General features: G+C 26.8%; 1 protein-coding gene across 1 annotated transcript in view; it reads left to right on the forward strand.

Moving 5' to 3' along the window:
* The first annotated feature begins 3,584 nt into the window (after positions 1-3,584).
* Positions 3,585-15,911, forward strand: part of LOC122503289 (DNA-directed RNA polymerases I, II, and III subunit RPABC3) — a 94,840-nt gene continuing 82,513 nt past the window's right edge. The window contains exon 1 of the mRNA XM_043613762.1: positions 3,585-3,877. Coding sequence (XP_043469697.1) covers positions 3,805-3,877 — 73 coding nt within the window. The 5' untranslated portion in view covers positions 3,585-3,804. The remainder of the gene's footprint in view (positions 3,878-15,911) is intronic.

The raw sequence follows: 15,911 nt of genomic DNA on the forward strand, positions 1-15,911 counted from the left end.
CTAAAAACATCGAATTCTCAATTCGTCGAATGTTCAAAACGTCGAATGTTTAAAACTTCGAATGCTAAAAACGTCGAATGTTCAAAACGTCGAATGCTCAAAACGTCGAATCGTCATTTAGTCGAATTATAAAACCATCGAATAGTCCATTCGTCGAATGCTCAAATAGTCGAAACGCCATCTGTTCGAATTATCAAGTAGTAGAATGGTAAAGTTGTCGAATGTTCAAAACGTCGAATCGTCATTTAGTCGAATGCTAAAAACATCGAATCTTCATTTAATCGAATGCTAAAAACATCGAATTCTCAATTCGTCGAATGTTAAAAACGTCGAATTATCAATTCATCGAATGTTAAAAACATCGAAACGTCAACATGTCGAATGTTCAACACGTCGAATTATCAATTTGTCGAATGCTCAAAAAATCGAATTGTCAATACGTCGAATGCTTAAATCATCGAATTTTCCATTCGTCGAATGTTCAAAACGTCGAATGATCAAAACGTCGAATGCTAAAAACATCGAATTCTCAAATCGTCGAATGCTCAAATAGTCAAAACGCCATCTGTTCGAAATGTCAAGTAGTAGAATGGTAAATTAGTCGAATGGTAAAGCCCTGCTGGAAGTAAATAGATAGAAACCTTTTCTCTTTTAATCCCTTTCTATTGCTAATATAGAAAGAGATATGAATATTGTATAACTTTTAATCTCTTACCTATACTTCTTTATGCCTTTCTATTCCTACCTTTATCAACTTGTTCGCTATTTCTTTTAATCACCTTTTTTGAATAACTTTTAATAGCCATTTTAAACCCTTCTATCTCTTTTTATATACAATCTTATTACAACTTTTTGATATCCCTTTCAATCACCTTTTCTCTATTACTTTTAAAATCCTGTCTATTTCCTTGTATCTCTTTTAATGTTAGACCTTATAGACACTATTCTTTATGCCTATTAATAACCTATTCTCAATACCTTTTAATAACCTGTCTATAAACTTTTATCTCTTTTTATGACAGAAGTTCTCGATACTCTTCTTTCTCCTCATTTATAACCTTTTCTTAATAACTATTGATATCCTATTTATACCCTTCCATCGCTTTTTATGTAGGATCTTATTAACATTATTTATTACCATTATTCCCATTATTTAGATAGAAAAAGATAGAAATGCGAGACTGCAAAACTATAAACCTTTTTTATTCCTTTTTATCATTCTTCTTTTCCGAATGTTATACCTTTAATCTTCTTTCAATCCCATATTCTATCTCCTTACTTCATTTAGAAGAGATAGGGATAGTTAAGAATATGGGGATTTGAGGAGATATAATAAGATTATCTCTTCTAATCTACTATAGTATATCCCTTTCTATATACATACTCATAAACTTATACGCGCATGCGTCGATCTTCCCAGCTGTTATGTGTCATGGCGTCGGGTCAGTAGATCAGAAAGCGTGTTTTATGCACTGTGCGATTTTACGTTTTTGTTTGAGTTTATAACTTCCATATTTTTAAAGTTTATTGTAAATATATTTAATCAATAAATGTTTATCAGTAATGGACAACCAAAATTAGTTTTAAACTCACACAGCATCGAAACTTTTCTAAAAATTTATTAAAGATTTACTTGCAAATTTTTTATAGTTAATCGTAATGAATTAGAACAACACGATTAAGAAACTCAATTAACAACAATAGAGAAAGTTTTTAATTGAAATTAATCGATTTCTTCTATAAGGGATATCTCCTTTTTTACTTTCCTTTGGATTAGAAAGGATGTGAAAATGGATAGAGGAAGACAGAAATGTATGAATAGAAAGAGATTGAAAAGTTCTATCTTCTTTAATTCACCACTTTGCATCCCCAATTTTTTATCTCTTTCTATATATTTTTTTCTATATATTTCTATATCTAAAACTGTATATAAAGAGATTAGAAGGGATAAAAAGAGATATAAATATAAAGTTATAGAAAGAGATAAAAAATTTGTATCTCTTTTAAGTATCCATTTTGCATCTCCAAACTATTATATCTTCTAATCTTTTTTTTATCCCCTTTTTTTAATCTCTTTGTATCTCTTTACTTCCAGCAGGGAGTAGTCGAAATGCCATCTGTTCGAATTGCCAAGTAGTAGAATGGTAAAGTAGTCGAATGTTCAAAACGTCGAATGATAAAAACGTCGAATGCTCAGAACATCGAACTGTTAATTCGTCGAATGCTCAAAACGTCGAATGATAAAAACTTCGAATGCTAAAAACATCGAATCGTCAAAAGTTCGAAAAAGTTCTTTGTCTTCAGTAGACATTAACTTAAAACAAAGAACTTTTTCGAACTTTTGACGATTCGATGTTTTTATCATTCGACGTTTTGAGCATTCGACGAATTAACAGTTCGATGTTCTGAGCATTCGACGTTTTTATCATTCGACGTTTTGAACATTCGACTACTTTACCATTCTGCTACTTGGCAATTCGAACAGATGGCGTTTCGACTACTTTACCATTCGACTACTTTACCATTCTACTACTTGACATTTCGAACAGATGGCGTTTCGACTATTTGAGCATTCGACGATTTGAGCATTCGACGATTTGAGAATTCGATGTTTTTAGCATTCGACGTTTTGAACATTCGACGAATGGAAAATTCGATGATTTAAGCATTCGATGAATTAACAATTCGATGTTTTGAGCATTCGACAAATTGATAATTCGACGTTTTGAACATTCGACATGTTGACGATTTGATTTTTTTAGTATTCGACAACTGTTAATTCGTCGAATGCTCAAAACGTCGAATGATAAAAACTTCGAATGCTAAAAACATCGAATCGTCAAAAGTTCGAAAAAGTTCTTTGTCTTCAGTAGACATTAACTTAAAACAAAGAACTTTTTCGAACTTTTGACGATTCGATGTTTTTAGCATTCGACGTTTTAAACATTCGACGAATTGAGAATTCGATGTTTTTAGCATTCGATTAACTGAAGATTCGATATTTCTAGCATTCGACTACATGACGATTCGATGTTTTTTGCATTCGACGTTTTTATCATTCGACGTTTTGAACATTCGTCATATTGACGATTCGATATTTTTAACATTCGACGAATTGATAATTCGACGTTTTAAACATTCGACGTATTGACAATTCGATGTTTTAAGCATTCGACTAAATGCCGATTCGATGTTTTTAGCATTCGACGTTTTGTCCATTCGATTACTTGGCATTCGACTATTTGATTATTCGACGACTTGGCGATTAGGGAATATGCATGCGTCTCATACCTATAGCTATGAACATCGATGCGCACCTTGTCTTATTGGAGACTCAACTTGAGAGAGATAGAGATATATATGTTCGCTATACTTGCATTCACGGCCTAGTTACAAAACACAATGCAAAGCAGAATTTCGTGAGAGTGGAAAGGATAGTGATATCTGACTATCTCTCTTGCACTCACGAAATTCTACTTTTGTTTTTTTTTTGGGTAAATGTGAATTCGACTTAATCCCTGCGTCCGCATCCCCATGTGGACATAGCCTAACTTTGCAGCCCTGACTCCTAGGCAGGCAGTGCTGTGACCATATTATGTTGTTTCTTGTAAAAACACCTGCAAAATAAGCAAATGAAATGCAAGAATAAACTAAATAAGTTTAATGATATTTAAGTAAAAGTTTTTCCGAGTTTAATTTCAAATCCCATAGAAGTTTAAATAACTAAATATTTAAAATCAAACAATTTATTATATTGTTAAATTTTCCCTATTTACATAATTATTTTTTAAAAATTGTTTAGAAATGGCTGGTGTTTTATTTGAAGATATTTTTAATGTAAAAGATATAGATCCTGAAGGAAAAAAGTTTGACAGAGGTGAGTTAAAATTTAATTTCAATTATGCAATTGACTGTTTCAATCTTTAACAAATAATTATAATTTAAAAAATTTTAACAGTCATTACCGGCTTTTTTGAACAGTGCTTATTTTATGAGTGAAATATTTTATGTTTCATGAAAAGGTAATTGTAGAATACTTTAAATAAATAGTATTTATATTAGTTTTTAAAAGCTATAAATTTTTTGTTTTGTTACTGTCATTAATAAGTTAAATACTTTTTGAGGTTATGTTCACATGTTTTCATTCGTACACGAGATATATTTTATAGCTACAATATCTTGTGTAGAGAACTTTTAAAATCCATTTTATTATATAAATCTTTACCATTAATTTTAATATCGTGAAATACACAGTATTAAATTATATCCTTATTAATAAAATCAGATGTCTGTCTGTACATTGCTTAAAACTTCAAAATGTTAACATGATTAGTTATTATGGACATCAGAGATTCCAAAAATGTTCTTAAAAAATTTAATGTATGTATGTATGTATGTTTGTCTGTCACAAAAACTTTGTACCCCAATCACACAAAAACATGTGAATCGATTTAAGTCCAACTTGGTAGGTTATTAGGTATTGACCCAAGGAAGGTTTATAAATTTACAGATTTAAAAAATATTAATTAGAACGGGAGATATTCAATTTTTTCAAAAAATTCAAAAAATCGAAAATTTCAAAATTTTTTATTTTTCATGGATTGCTTTTGAAGTTTATATACTTGAGTATTATATGTTATTTAGTCACATTATAGCATAACTTTGCAAAAAATAAAGTCCTATAACTAATATGTAAGTATAAAAATGTTTTCAAAAAATCGAAAATTTCAAAATTTTACATTTTTTTATGGATTGCTTTTAAACTTTCTATATTTGAGTATTACATGTTATTTGGTCACATTTTAGCATAATTTTTCAAAAAATACTATTCTACAACTAAGATGTAAATATAAAAATATTTTCAAAAACTTGAAAAATGGAAAATTTCCAAATTTCACAATTTTTAATGGATAGCTTTTAAACTTTCTAAAAATGAATATTATATGTTATTTAGTCAGATTTTATCATAATTTTGCAAAAAATACTATCCTACAAGAAATATAAAAAAATTTTCAATATATCAAAAAATCGATACTAATTACTATATGAAGTATAATTCAGTAGTATTTTTGGAGTCTCTGATTAATATTTTGATGTCAAAATAGTGCAATTCAAAATTATTTATCAAATCAATCTAATATTTTCAAGAAGTTCAGAAATATTGAAAATGGAAATTTTTTATGATTAAAATGATTTCGCAGGATGTCAAGAATTGTAAGTCACCTGTGATACAATACAAGCATATTATGCCACTAGGCAAAAACTTACATGTTAAAACGTTTTTTCATTTTAACTCTAGATTTAACTTTAAGAGATGTTTTGAGCAATGTAAAGACAAAAGTTAACACGGTGTCTATTTTTGTTTAACAAAATTCCCTGCTTTGTCCAAACTTTTCACGGTTTATCTCTTTTTTGTCAAATTTAAATTTACTTGATTTTATCCATAAATAAATCTACAAATGGCTATAAAAATTTACTTATTTTATGAAAATACTGTTTCTTAAGTTCATATAAATATAGATTGTATTACTTGCTGTCGTACAGTTTTCTGTTTATAATAATACATTTAACTGGGTATCTACCAAACGGGAAAAACTGTAAAAAGCTGGGAATATGCCGAACCGGGAATTTTCCTATCAAATTAAGAAAAAGTTTCATTATATTAATTCGCTTTTAAAAAATTGCTTTTTACTTCAATTTTTATTGATGTATAATATTTATGAAAACAGACCCGAGTCAAAATTTAAGCCCTACTTTCAGCCTAAAATTTAGGTCTTATGTTAGGTTTTAGCAGTCGTAACGTAGGGTCTACTTGCGATACAATTAGTTCCAATTAGACTCTACTATAACTCCAAAAACTGTATGGAAAATTTAATTTTTTTAATACATTAATTAAAGTACTACAAATTGATAAATATTGTTCTCTGCATTTGAATTGGTTAAAATAACTAATTTGATAACAAAAAGTCAATCACTGATTCAAATAGTAATATTTTCCTACTAAAATAGCTATAATGGTAACTAATTATTATTTTTTTCCGGTCAAATTAAATTCCCTAGCTATTTCCTGATTTTCCAGATTGGTAGAAACTTAAATGTATTGGTAGAAACTAAAACCCGTCGAAGACGGGTACGACAGCTAGTATTAAATATGACGTATGCATGAAAGTTTTCATAAGATTTTCAACATAATTTTTGGGAGAGGATTTTGCTGAGTTTAAAATTTTCCCAAAAAGAATTTTAAAATATATTTAGGTATTTAGATAATTTAATAAATATCTTTAGTCTTTGTTTAAATATATTCAAAAAAGACTTGTAAATGACGAACTACTATTATTATTAAGAATTACGTAGTAAATTCTTTTTAGATAAAAAAGGTTCATATATTTTATATACAAATTGAAAGGCTATAATTTTATCCAATTTTTAAAATTCTATGAATGAAAAATACACGGAGAGAGAATATATATTAAATTTTGTAAAAGTTTTTGACAAATTGGGAAAAAAGTGCGACAAAGCGAAATTTTGATATAAAAAATACTAAACTTAAAAAAAACTTATGTGAAATTTAGTAAAGTTATATTAGAATTTAATTAATATTCTGGATATTTATATTTTATATTTATATTTTATATATTTTTATTATATTTATATTTATTATATTTATATTTATATTCTGGATATTATACTCGCATCAGCTGAAGTCGTTGCTACCTTTTTTTAGAAAAATATTATACTTTTTTTATTAATGATTTTTAATATTCGTACGACTCTTGTTTGTCAATTATTTTAAAAAAATTGTTGTATTTAACTTGAAATTTTAATGTTTATATTGAGTTGCACGAATAAAAGGTCAGTTTTACAGCTGTGAAATAATAATTAAAAAGCATTTTAATAGTATAATTTTTTTGTTTGATATTTGTTTAAAATGGGCTAATTTACTTATATTATTTCTTCAGCTTACCCAAAATAATAGATAAAAATTTATTTTAAAACTTAGGTACCTATAGAAAGTCAAATGTCAGCACATCTTAATAATATTTTAACAAATGAAAAAATACAATTTTGGTCTTAATATTTAAGTTTGGCCTTTTTTTCATTCTATCAAATTTTAGCGATGGAGAACGAACTACTTACTTTTTAGTTTTATTCGGGTTTAAAAAGTCTCTAGCACATTATGTTAAGGAGAAAAAATATCTTGAAAACACCAAAAATCACGTTTTATTGGGTCATCACCCCCACTTTTCTTAAAATTCTGAAGTGCTAGGCAATTTTGAGTGCCGAGATCGTATTTTAGGAATTCAATTATTTTCAAAAGTAATAAAATTCTTCGCCAAAATTCAATTATGTTCAAAATTTTTTAAAAATTCTCGACAAAATTTCAATTATCTTTAGAAATAATCAAATTCTTCTCCGAATTTTTCTAAAAGAATTCAGTTATTTAAAAAAAATTTAATATAATTCTACACAAACTTTTAATTATTTTCAAAAATTAATAAAAATTTCACAGGATTTTCATTATTTACAATTTTTTTTATAAATTTGCAATTATTCAATTATTTTCATAAATAGTAAAATTTGTACAGGGATTCAATTATTTTGGCAATAAAAAAAATAATAAAATTCTTATTAGGAATTCAATTATTTTGATAAATAATAAAACTCATTGCAGAATTTCAATTATTTTTAAGGGAGTATTCTGGTCTATAGGCCTCAATTTCAGGCGTTTTTCCGAGTAGAATAAAAAAGAATGTTTAACATTTTTAGTATTTACTTTTCTTGCATAAGTTGTTTATTAATGTTTAAAGAGTACAGAAAAAAATTAGGAAACAAAATAATAAAAAAATTTAAAAGTTATTAACTGATAAAGTGGGGACTGAAAAAAGGAAGTGCGTACTGGTTGACAGTGTGGAGACTTTTGTAATGCTCTAAAACAAAAACTCAAAGAAATTCTTGATTATTAAAGGCTTCGCTATGGTCGGTGCCTTGGAAAAGAAAAAATAAATTTTTTTAGCAAAATGGCGAAAAATTTAAAAAAAATTGTGTTTTTTGATTCTGTTTTTTAATTTTTTTTAATTTTTTAAAAATAGTAAAAAAAAATATTTTTCAAAATCCAAGGTTCCGACCATAAAGAGATATACAAAGAACATTTCTGCAAAATTTGAAGTAAATGGGTTGAGTAGATTTTGAGTTATCGTGTCAACAAGAATTTTTTTCAATTCCCACTTCACCAGTTCATAACTTTTAAAATTTTTGATTATTTTTTTTCCTAATTTTTTTCTGTATTCTTTGAACATTAATAAACAACTTGCAAAAAAAGTAAATATTAAAAATGTTAAACTTTCTTTTTTATCCCACTCGGAAAAACGCCTTAAAATTGAGGCCTCTAGACCAGAATACCCCCTTAATATAATTTTAATCGAATTCCTCGAAAAAATGTAATAATTTTTTTTAATTTTATTAAAATTCGTCAAAAGAATTCAATTATTTAAAAATTTATTAATACAATTCTTTATGAGAATGCCATTTTAAGGAACATGCAATTATTCAATAAATTGTGTTTTTTTGTATTTAGCTAATTCAATTCTAGTAGAATTTTCTCATAAAAATTGATTTAAAAATGTATTTCAGTTAAAATTTTAGATTATAATTGAATATTAAAAGCATTAGAGCGTAAATTTTTAGAAATAATTAAATTTTGAAAAGGTTTCAGATTAAAATCTTTGAAAATTTGAATGTTTCATACTTTTAACTAACAATTCTGTGGAATTACTTTTTATTGAGAAAGTTTAATTGCGGGTTTTTTTTTATTTTTGAAGGTTTTATTTTCTAATATATATTTAATTGAAGAATTTACGAATAATTGAAATTTCGTAAAATTGAATATTATAAACAAATGAATTTGAAAATTGTCAAAGAACTTTTTCGAAAATTATTAAAAATAATCGATTTTAAGAAGAATTTTAGTTAAAAATTCTTGAAAATAATAATTTTATCACTGGGTCATCTTTAATTATTATAAAACATGAAAAAATCGATCACTCCGAGTCTTCGACTCGGAGTTATCGATATCTTCATGTTTTATAGTTATGAAAAATTTAATTTATAGTTTTAAGAAAAATGTTCTCTTATTTCACTTGGACTGGTTATATTTTTGTCATCAATTGGTGCGTAAATGGTCCTAAATTTTTCATGGTTGCCACACAACCTGGAAAACCTGGAAATAGCATGGAATTTGAACGAATTTCTGGGATTTTTTTGGGTTAATGAAAGATATTAAGAAAAATTTCATTCAACATGTTATTTTTCTTTAAAAATGTTAACATGAAATTTTCCTTTTCCATGTTATCTTCTCTTTAAATTAATTTAATTATTGACTAAAACTGTGAAAAATGTTGTTAAGATTGTTCTAAAAAAAGGATTTTATGTCTTTATTAGTATTACGATTGTCAAAATTTTTTGTTACTAGTTGCTTTTTGTTCAAGATTTTGAACAAAGTTTAAAGATAAAAATTATTTAATTCAGACATGACTTCAATGTTCTAATTATGGCTGATTCTTCTGAAAGTGATATTTTTGATATCTCGATTAATTTTATAGAATCTACTCTCTAATAAGATTATTAACCATTTTCATAGAAAAAATTTATAATTTATAAGAGAACTAAATTTTTATGGTTTTTTTCAAACTCTTAGAAATTTTTTAAAAATAGTGCCAAAAAAAACAATGTTTTTCTTTCATTATGTGCATTTTAAAAATTTTTGGACCTCCGTTTTATATTTGATAAAAATGTTTAAATTTTGTCTTCAGTTTAAGTTAAAATTACTTCACGATGATTAATTATGTTTTTATACATTAAAAATATTATTAAAAAAATGTGAATGCACATTAAAATAAAGTTAATGGTCTGATGTTTAATTTTTCTATATATAATATTTATAAAAAAGAGGAATATTATTGCTTTTATAAATATTTAAATTTTACATATTGGCCCGAGTAAAATTCAAAGAAGAAAGACTTTAATATATTCAAATTATAATTTTGCGCAACTTAAATTCTTACTTTTGAGTATAGAATAAAGTAGTTTCAATAGAAAAAACCATATAATTTAAAAAAAAATGAATTGAAAAATCGAATATCAAAAGTATCACTTTCAGAAAAATAAACATAAAAATGCCTGGGATTTTAACTGTTTAAGAGAACATTAAATACTTTCACTGGTTCAAGCCCTGAAAATATAAAATCCAAGAAGTTTTGGTTAATATATGATAGTAAAATGAGGATGAACCTCTAATATTTATGAATTTTTATTATAAAAAAAAGTTAGAGCATAATAAATAAAAAAACAAATTTTCACTTTTTTTATTTTTCTCGACATTTTTGCAAAATTTTTTTTTTTGCAAATTGAGGTTCATCTTTATTTTACTTTCATACTTTAACCAAAAATTCTTGGAATTTATGGTTTATATCATTTTTGTGGTCTCCAGAGCTCCCGCCGATTTTAACGACCCCTAGGCTTGTCACTGCTATAAGTATATCTATATATGGGCAATTCCACGTGAGATTTCAGTTGACCTCTTAAAATCGGCCAAAAATATTTTTTTTCTATTCTGTATTGAAAAAAAACAGATACGTATTTTTTTATTATTTTTTTGGAGGCCAAATTTTTGAGTTATGAATTTTCAAAATTTTCGTTTTTTAAATGAAGATATATTTTTAATGTCAGATAACTCAAAAAATATTGCTTCTTTTCATTTTTTGACAAGAGAAAAAAAGTTTTGTTTTTCTCTCTACTTTTGAATAATCATAACAAAAAAAAATTTTTTTCATTTTTTATTAAAAAAATAAAAAAATTTTATAAACAAATTAATTTTTTTTAACTTTGGGTATGATAAATTTTTAATTTTCTTTTTTTAAAACATACCTGGAAATGATAAGAAGGTTTTGCAAAAAGTTTCAGAGTGGGCCTGACAAGTTTGATGGGTCCAAAAAAATAATTAAGCTGTCCGTGCAGGTCGCACGCACGTGGCACAATGGGACTTTTTTACAATTTATTATTAAAAATTGTTTAGAGCCTAAAAATTCAATAATAATCAAAATCCGATAAAATTTGTAGGCTCTAGACAATTTTTAATAATAAATTGTAAAAAAATCTCATTGTGCCACGTGCGTGCGACCTGCACGGACAGCTTAATTTTTTTTTTGGACCCATCAAACTTGTCAGGCCCACTCTGAAACTTTTTGCAAAACTTTCTTATCATTTCCAGGTATGTTTTAGAAAAAGAAAATTAAAAATTTATCATACCCAAAGTTAAAAAAAATTAATTTGTTTAAAAATTTTTTTTATTTTTTTAATAAAAAATGAAAAAAAAATTTTTTTGTTATGATTATTCAAAAGTAGAAAGAAAAACAAAATTTTTTTTCTCTTGTCAAAAAATGAAAAGAAGCAATATTTTTTGAGTTATCTGACATTAAAAATATAGCTACATTTAAAAAGCGAAAATTTTGAAAATTCATAACTCAAAAATTTGGCCTCCAAAAAAATAATAAAAAAATACGTATCTGTTTTTTTTCAATACAGAATAGAAAAAAAATATTTTTGGCCGATTTTAAGAGGTCGACTGAAATCTCACGTAGAATTGCCCATATATATTTATATTTAAATTAATATTTTGTGTTTAAAATTTCTTGTCAATATGTTCCCTTTTATGTAAAAAATTATTAGTTACAAAGAATATATTATATCATATGAATCAGACAAAACAAATACATTTTTAAGCTACTGTAGAAAAACCTTTCCAGCTGAGTGTGAAGGCGATTTTGACATTTTTTGGTAAATTTTTTTTCTACCGACAGTCTGGATGGATGAATTATTGGTTATGTGGTTCCGCCATTTTGACTAAATTCGTGATCAGTGAATCGAAAACCCTTATAACTTATATATGTCGTAGGCAACTAGAAGAATCCGGCATTAAGCTTAATTCCTAGGCAATAAGCTTACTGCCGGCAATTAGACGAATACACGACGAAATCGTTCAGATTTGTCTATTTGCCTAGGCAGTAAGCTTATTGCCCGATGAAGATTCGGCAATTAGACGAATCACATTAGAATCCATTTGCAGTGCACAAACGTCCTATAAAAAATTAATTAAAAACAATAATAATAAATCATTCTGGACAGAATTAAATATTTCTTGGGTAAAAAAAATATTTCTTGAGTCAAATAAACATTTCTTGGATCAATTAAATAATTCTGGACAGAATTAAATATTTCTTGAGTAAAAAAAATATCTCCTGAGTCAAATAAATAATTTTTTTACTTTTCCATAAAGAAAAATATTTCTCGACTAAAATAAATTTTGTTTAAGTCTATCAAACAATTTTTGACTAAAATATTCCTTTAGTGAAATAAATATTTATTGAGTCAAATAGAGATTGTTTGATTTAAATAAATATTTCTTGACTCAAATAAATGCTTCTTGACTCTTATAAATATTTGTTATCATTGAGAAATATTTCTTGAGTCTAATAAATATTTTTTGACTCAAAAAGAAATAATTCTTGGATGAAAAAAAATATTTCTTAGGAAAATATAAATTATTTATTTGACTCAGGAAATATTTTTTTTACTCAAAAAATATTTAATTCTGTCCAGAATTATTTAATTGATCCAAGAAATGTTTATTAGACTCAAGAAATATTTTATTTTACCCAAGAAATATTTAATTTTGTCCAGAATGATTTATTTCAGTTAAGAAATGTTTATTTGACTCAAGCAATATTTATTTTAGTCGAGAATTATTTATATGAGTCAAGGAATATTATTATCATTATTATTATTATTATCATTATTATTGTTTTTAATTAATTTTTTATAGGACGTTTGTGCACTGCAAATGGATTCTAATGTGATTCGTCTAATTGCCGAATCTTCATCGGGCAATAAGCTTACTGCCGGGCATTAAGCTTACTGCCTAGGCAAATAGACAAATCTGAACGATTTTGTCGTGTATTCGTCTAATTGCCGGCAGTAAGCTTATTGCCTAGGAATTAAGTTTAATGCCGGATTCTTCTAGTTGCCTACGACGTATACATAGTATCATAGAGAAAACTTTATTTTTTACATTTTATGACCGTCATATTGGATCTGTCATTTAAAATTTTAGAAAACTTACATTACAGTCGTGATCAGCGACCTCAAAAACCTTTATATACCAAGTTTTGTAAAAAGGATAAATTTTTATGTCTGACATATTGGAACAGCCATTTTGAATTTTGGTAATCTGACTTTAGATTCGTAATCGTCGACCTCCAAAACTATAGATAGGATAATTCAAATTTCTGAATATCTCGTAATTTTAGAATTATTAATTTTTGCCAAAAATTTTCGTTTCTGGCCCACTATAGAATAACTGTAAATGTTCGAAATAAATTATTAAACGATTAGGAGGTACGAGCCATAGACCTAATGCATACTAAAAAATAAACTAAAAACCTATTGTGTGGGGTGGAAAATGAATGTGTATATATTTCCCACTCCAGATTTCTCAGACTAAAGGTACCAAAAAACAGTTCTTCCATGATCGATCCATTTCACAACATTTTAGAAAGAAAAGTAATTGAAAATTTTAGAGCTTGGAAATGCCTTTAAAATGTGGGGTCTTAAATTAAAATGGTCTATTTGCTTACTTGCAAATGAATTTAAGCTACTAAAAATAACACTTTTTTAATTGTTTAATAACTCGTAGAAAAGTTAACCAATCCTTTTGATATTTTCCAAAAATGTACCTCTTGCGATCCTTATAAAATTATCTATAAATTAAAGAAATTGATCAGATTAACTTTAAGTGAATTTAAAAATACTATTAACTTGAAATAAATTGAAGTAGACATAATTTTAAAGAAATACAGAAAGAAGAGCCTCCTTAGCTTAATTAGAAACAAAGTTATGGCCGTTTAAATATTACTTTTTACCTCTATAACATCAATTCACAGTAGTCTGAAACTTGAATCTAACTGGACAGAACCTCAAATATAAAAGTTACTAAACTGCAAGTTGTATTTAAAAAATAGTTAAATACTTAAATGAACGCTGAAGTCGAAAAATGGAAAAAACATTAATTTTCTTTTTATTTCATTATTTTACAGTAGACTTAAGGGGAAGTAACACCTTTGACCCGAAAAAAATTAATTTTATTTTTTTTGCTTAAACGATCCTTTATAATGTGTAGAATAGAAATTACATCATGAGAAGTAATTTCGAAGTTATTTAATGTGAAAAAAATCTAAATCTGTAGAAGGTGTCCAAGAGCGCTTCGAGTGTTTTTAGCACTATCGGCTATTTTTTTTAAGAATACTGCTCAAGAATACTAAAAACAGCTTCAAATTGCTCGAAAGGATGGAAATAAAGGAAATATTAGTGTAGAAAGTCACTTATATGGTGCAGGCATCGTAGATTAACAGTGGTTTCATTTTTCATGTTTTCACATTACAAAAGTTTAAATGCGTTTTTCTCGAAATGACATTTTTCAAAATGGTAGGCAGTCTAGCTAGAACAGTTTTGATCGGATTGACTTCGACCAAAGACATTTACTAATGCTTTCGAGTACGTAGCGGATTTTTTTTTTGGTTTGTTTGTTTTTTTTGCAATAAATATTTTGAAAACATTTCGCCCCAAAAATCGACTTTTTGCTTCAAACAACTGCCAAATACACGCAAAAATTAATATTTTTAAAATATCCTACGTACTCGAAAGCTAAATCTATCACAGATTCAGAAAAACTTTGAATTTTTGTTTTAAATTAAACGATCTAACAGTGGCGTAACAACGAATTAAGGGGCCCTAGACAAAATAGTTCAAGGGGCCCACAATTAATCTTTAGTACACTGAAAAAAAAGTGTTGTTGAATCAAATATCTCCATGCTATTGAATTCCCCGTCATTGATTCAATGACACATTTATTAATCGAAAAGTATATTGCTTAAAATGAAAAAATGAAACTGTTTAAATTAAAAGTACGGTACTGTAGAATTAATGATATTGTGCAAATTGTTTCTATAGTTCATCTATACATAGCAACAGAATAATTTATTGCTTCTTTGACATTATTCATTTGAAGCATCTAATAGATAAATTTGAAAAAAATGCATGTAAATTTAAATCAAATGAAAAATTGTTTGCTCTAAAGAAGCGCGCTCTGAAAACGAAAGCATATGCTTTCGTTTCAATGAGTGGTGCTATTGCGGACTGCCTATAGCATATGCTATAAAAATAAGAACACTATGTTTTGAGACATTGACAGGTACTAAATTTATTGAAATACTTACCCACATATATTTATATGTTTATTAAACCTGTCGTTTTTGAGATTCCAATATAAAAAAGTATTATTTAAATTCTTTTAATTAATTAATGACTAGTTAAATATAAATTTCCTATATAAATTCCCTTATATACGCGAAAAATCTCGAGCACGGTATTTAACCACAAAGTAAGTGCCCAACGTTGAGAAGCGGATGTATTACATTGCAGCGCGGCGGTTCTCGTCTATCACGGAAGTTAAGCGTCGTTGGTCGCGGTTACTAAATGGATGGGTGACCGCTTGGGAATAGCCGTATTTTTCTGACTAAAAAAGATAAGTGTGTTTGAATGTGTATGTGTGTGTGTGTTTAGCCGTTGGAAAAAATGAAAATAATAATAAAGATGTATATGTTAGTGTGAAAAATTGAAAAAAAGATGTGTATAAAAAGTGTTGTGTTAAAGGTGTGAGAATTAATTATAGTATATAAAAAACATGTGAACAAAAATTCCCTTTTTTCAATTTATCGTTGGTATATATTTAACCACATAAAAGAATTGAATTAACAGTATGGTGTTATTCAATCGATAGCAACAACTAAAAAAATTAAGAG

Source organism: Leptopilina heterotoma, unplaced genomic scaffold, assembly GCF_015476425.1.
Source record: "Leptopilina heterotoma isolate Lh14 unplaced genomic scaffold, ASM1547642v1 Lhet_254, whole genome shotgun sequence".
NCBI lineage: Eukaryota > Metazoa > Arthropoda > Insecta > Hymenoptera > Figitidae > Leptopilina > Leptopilina heterotoma.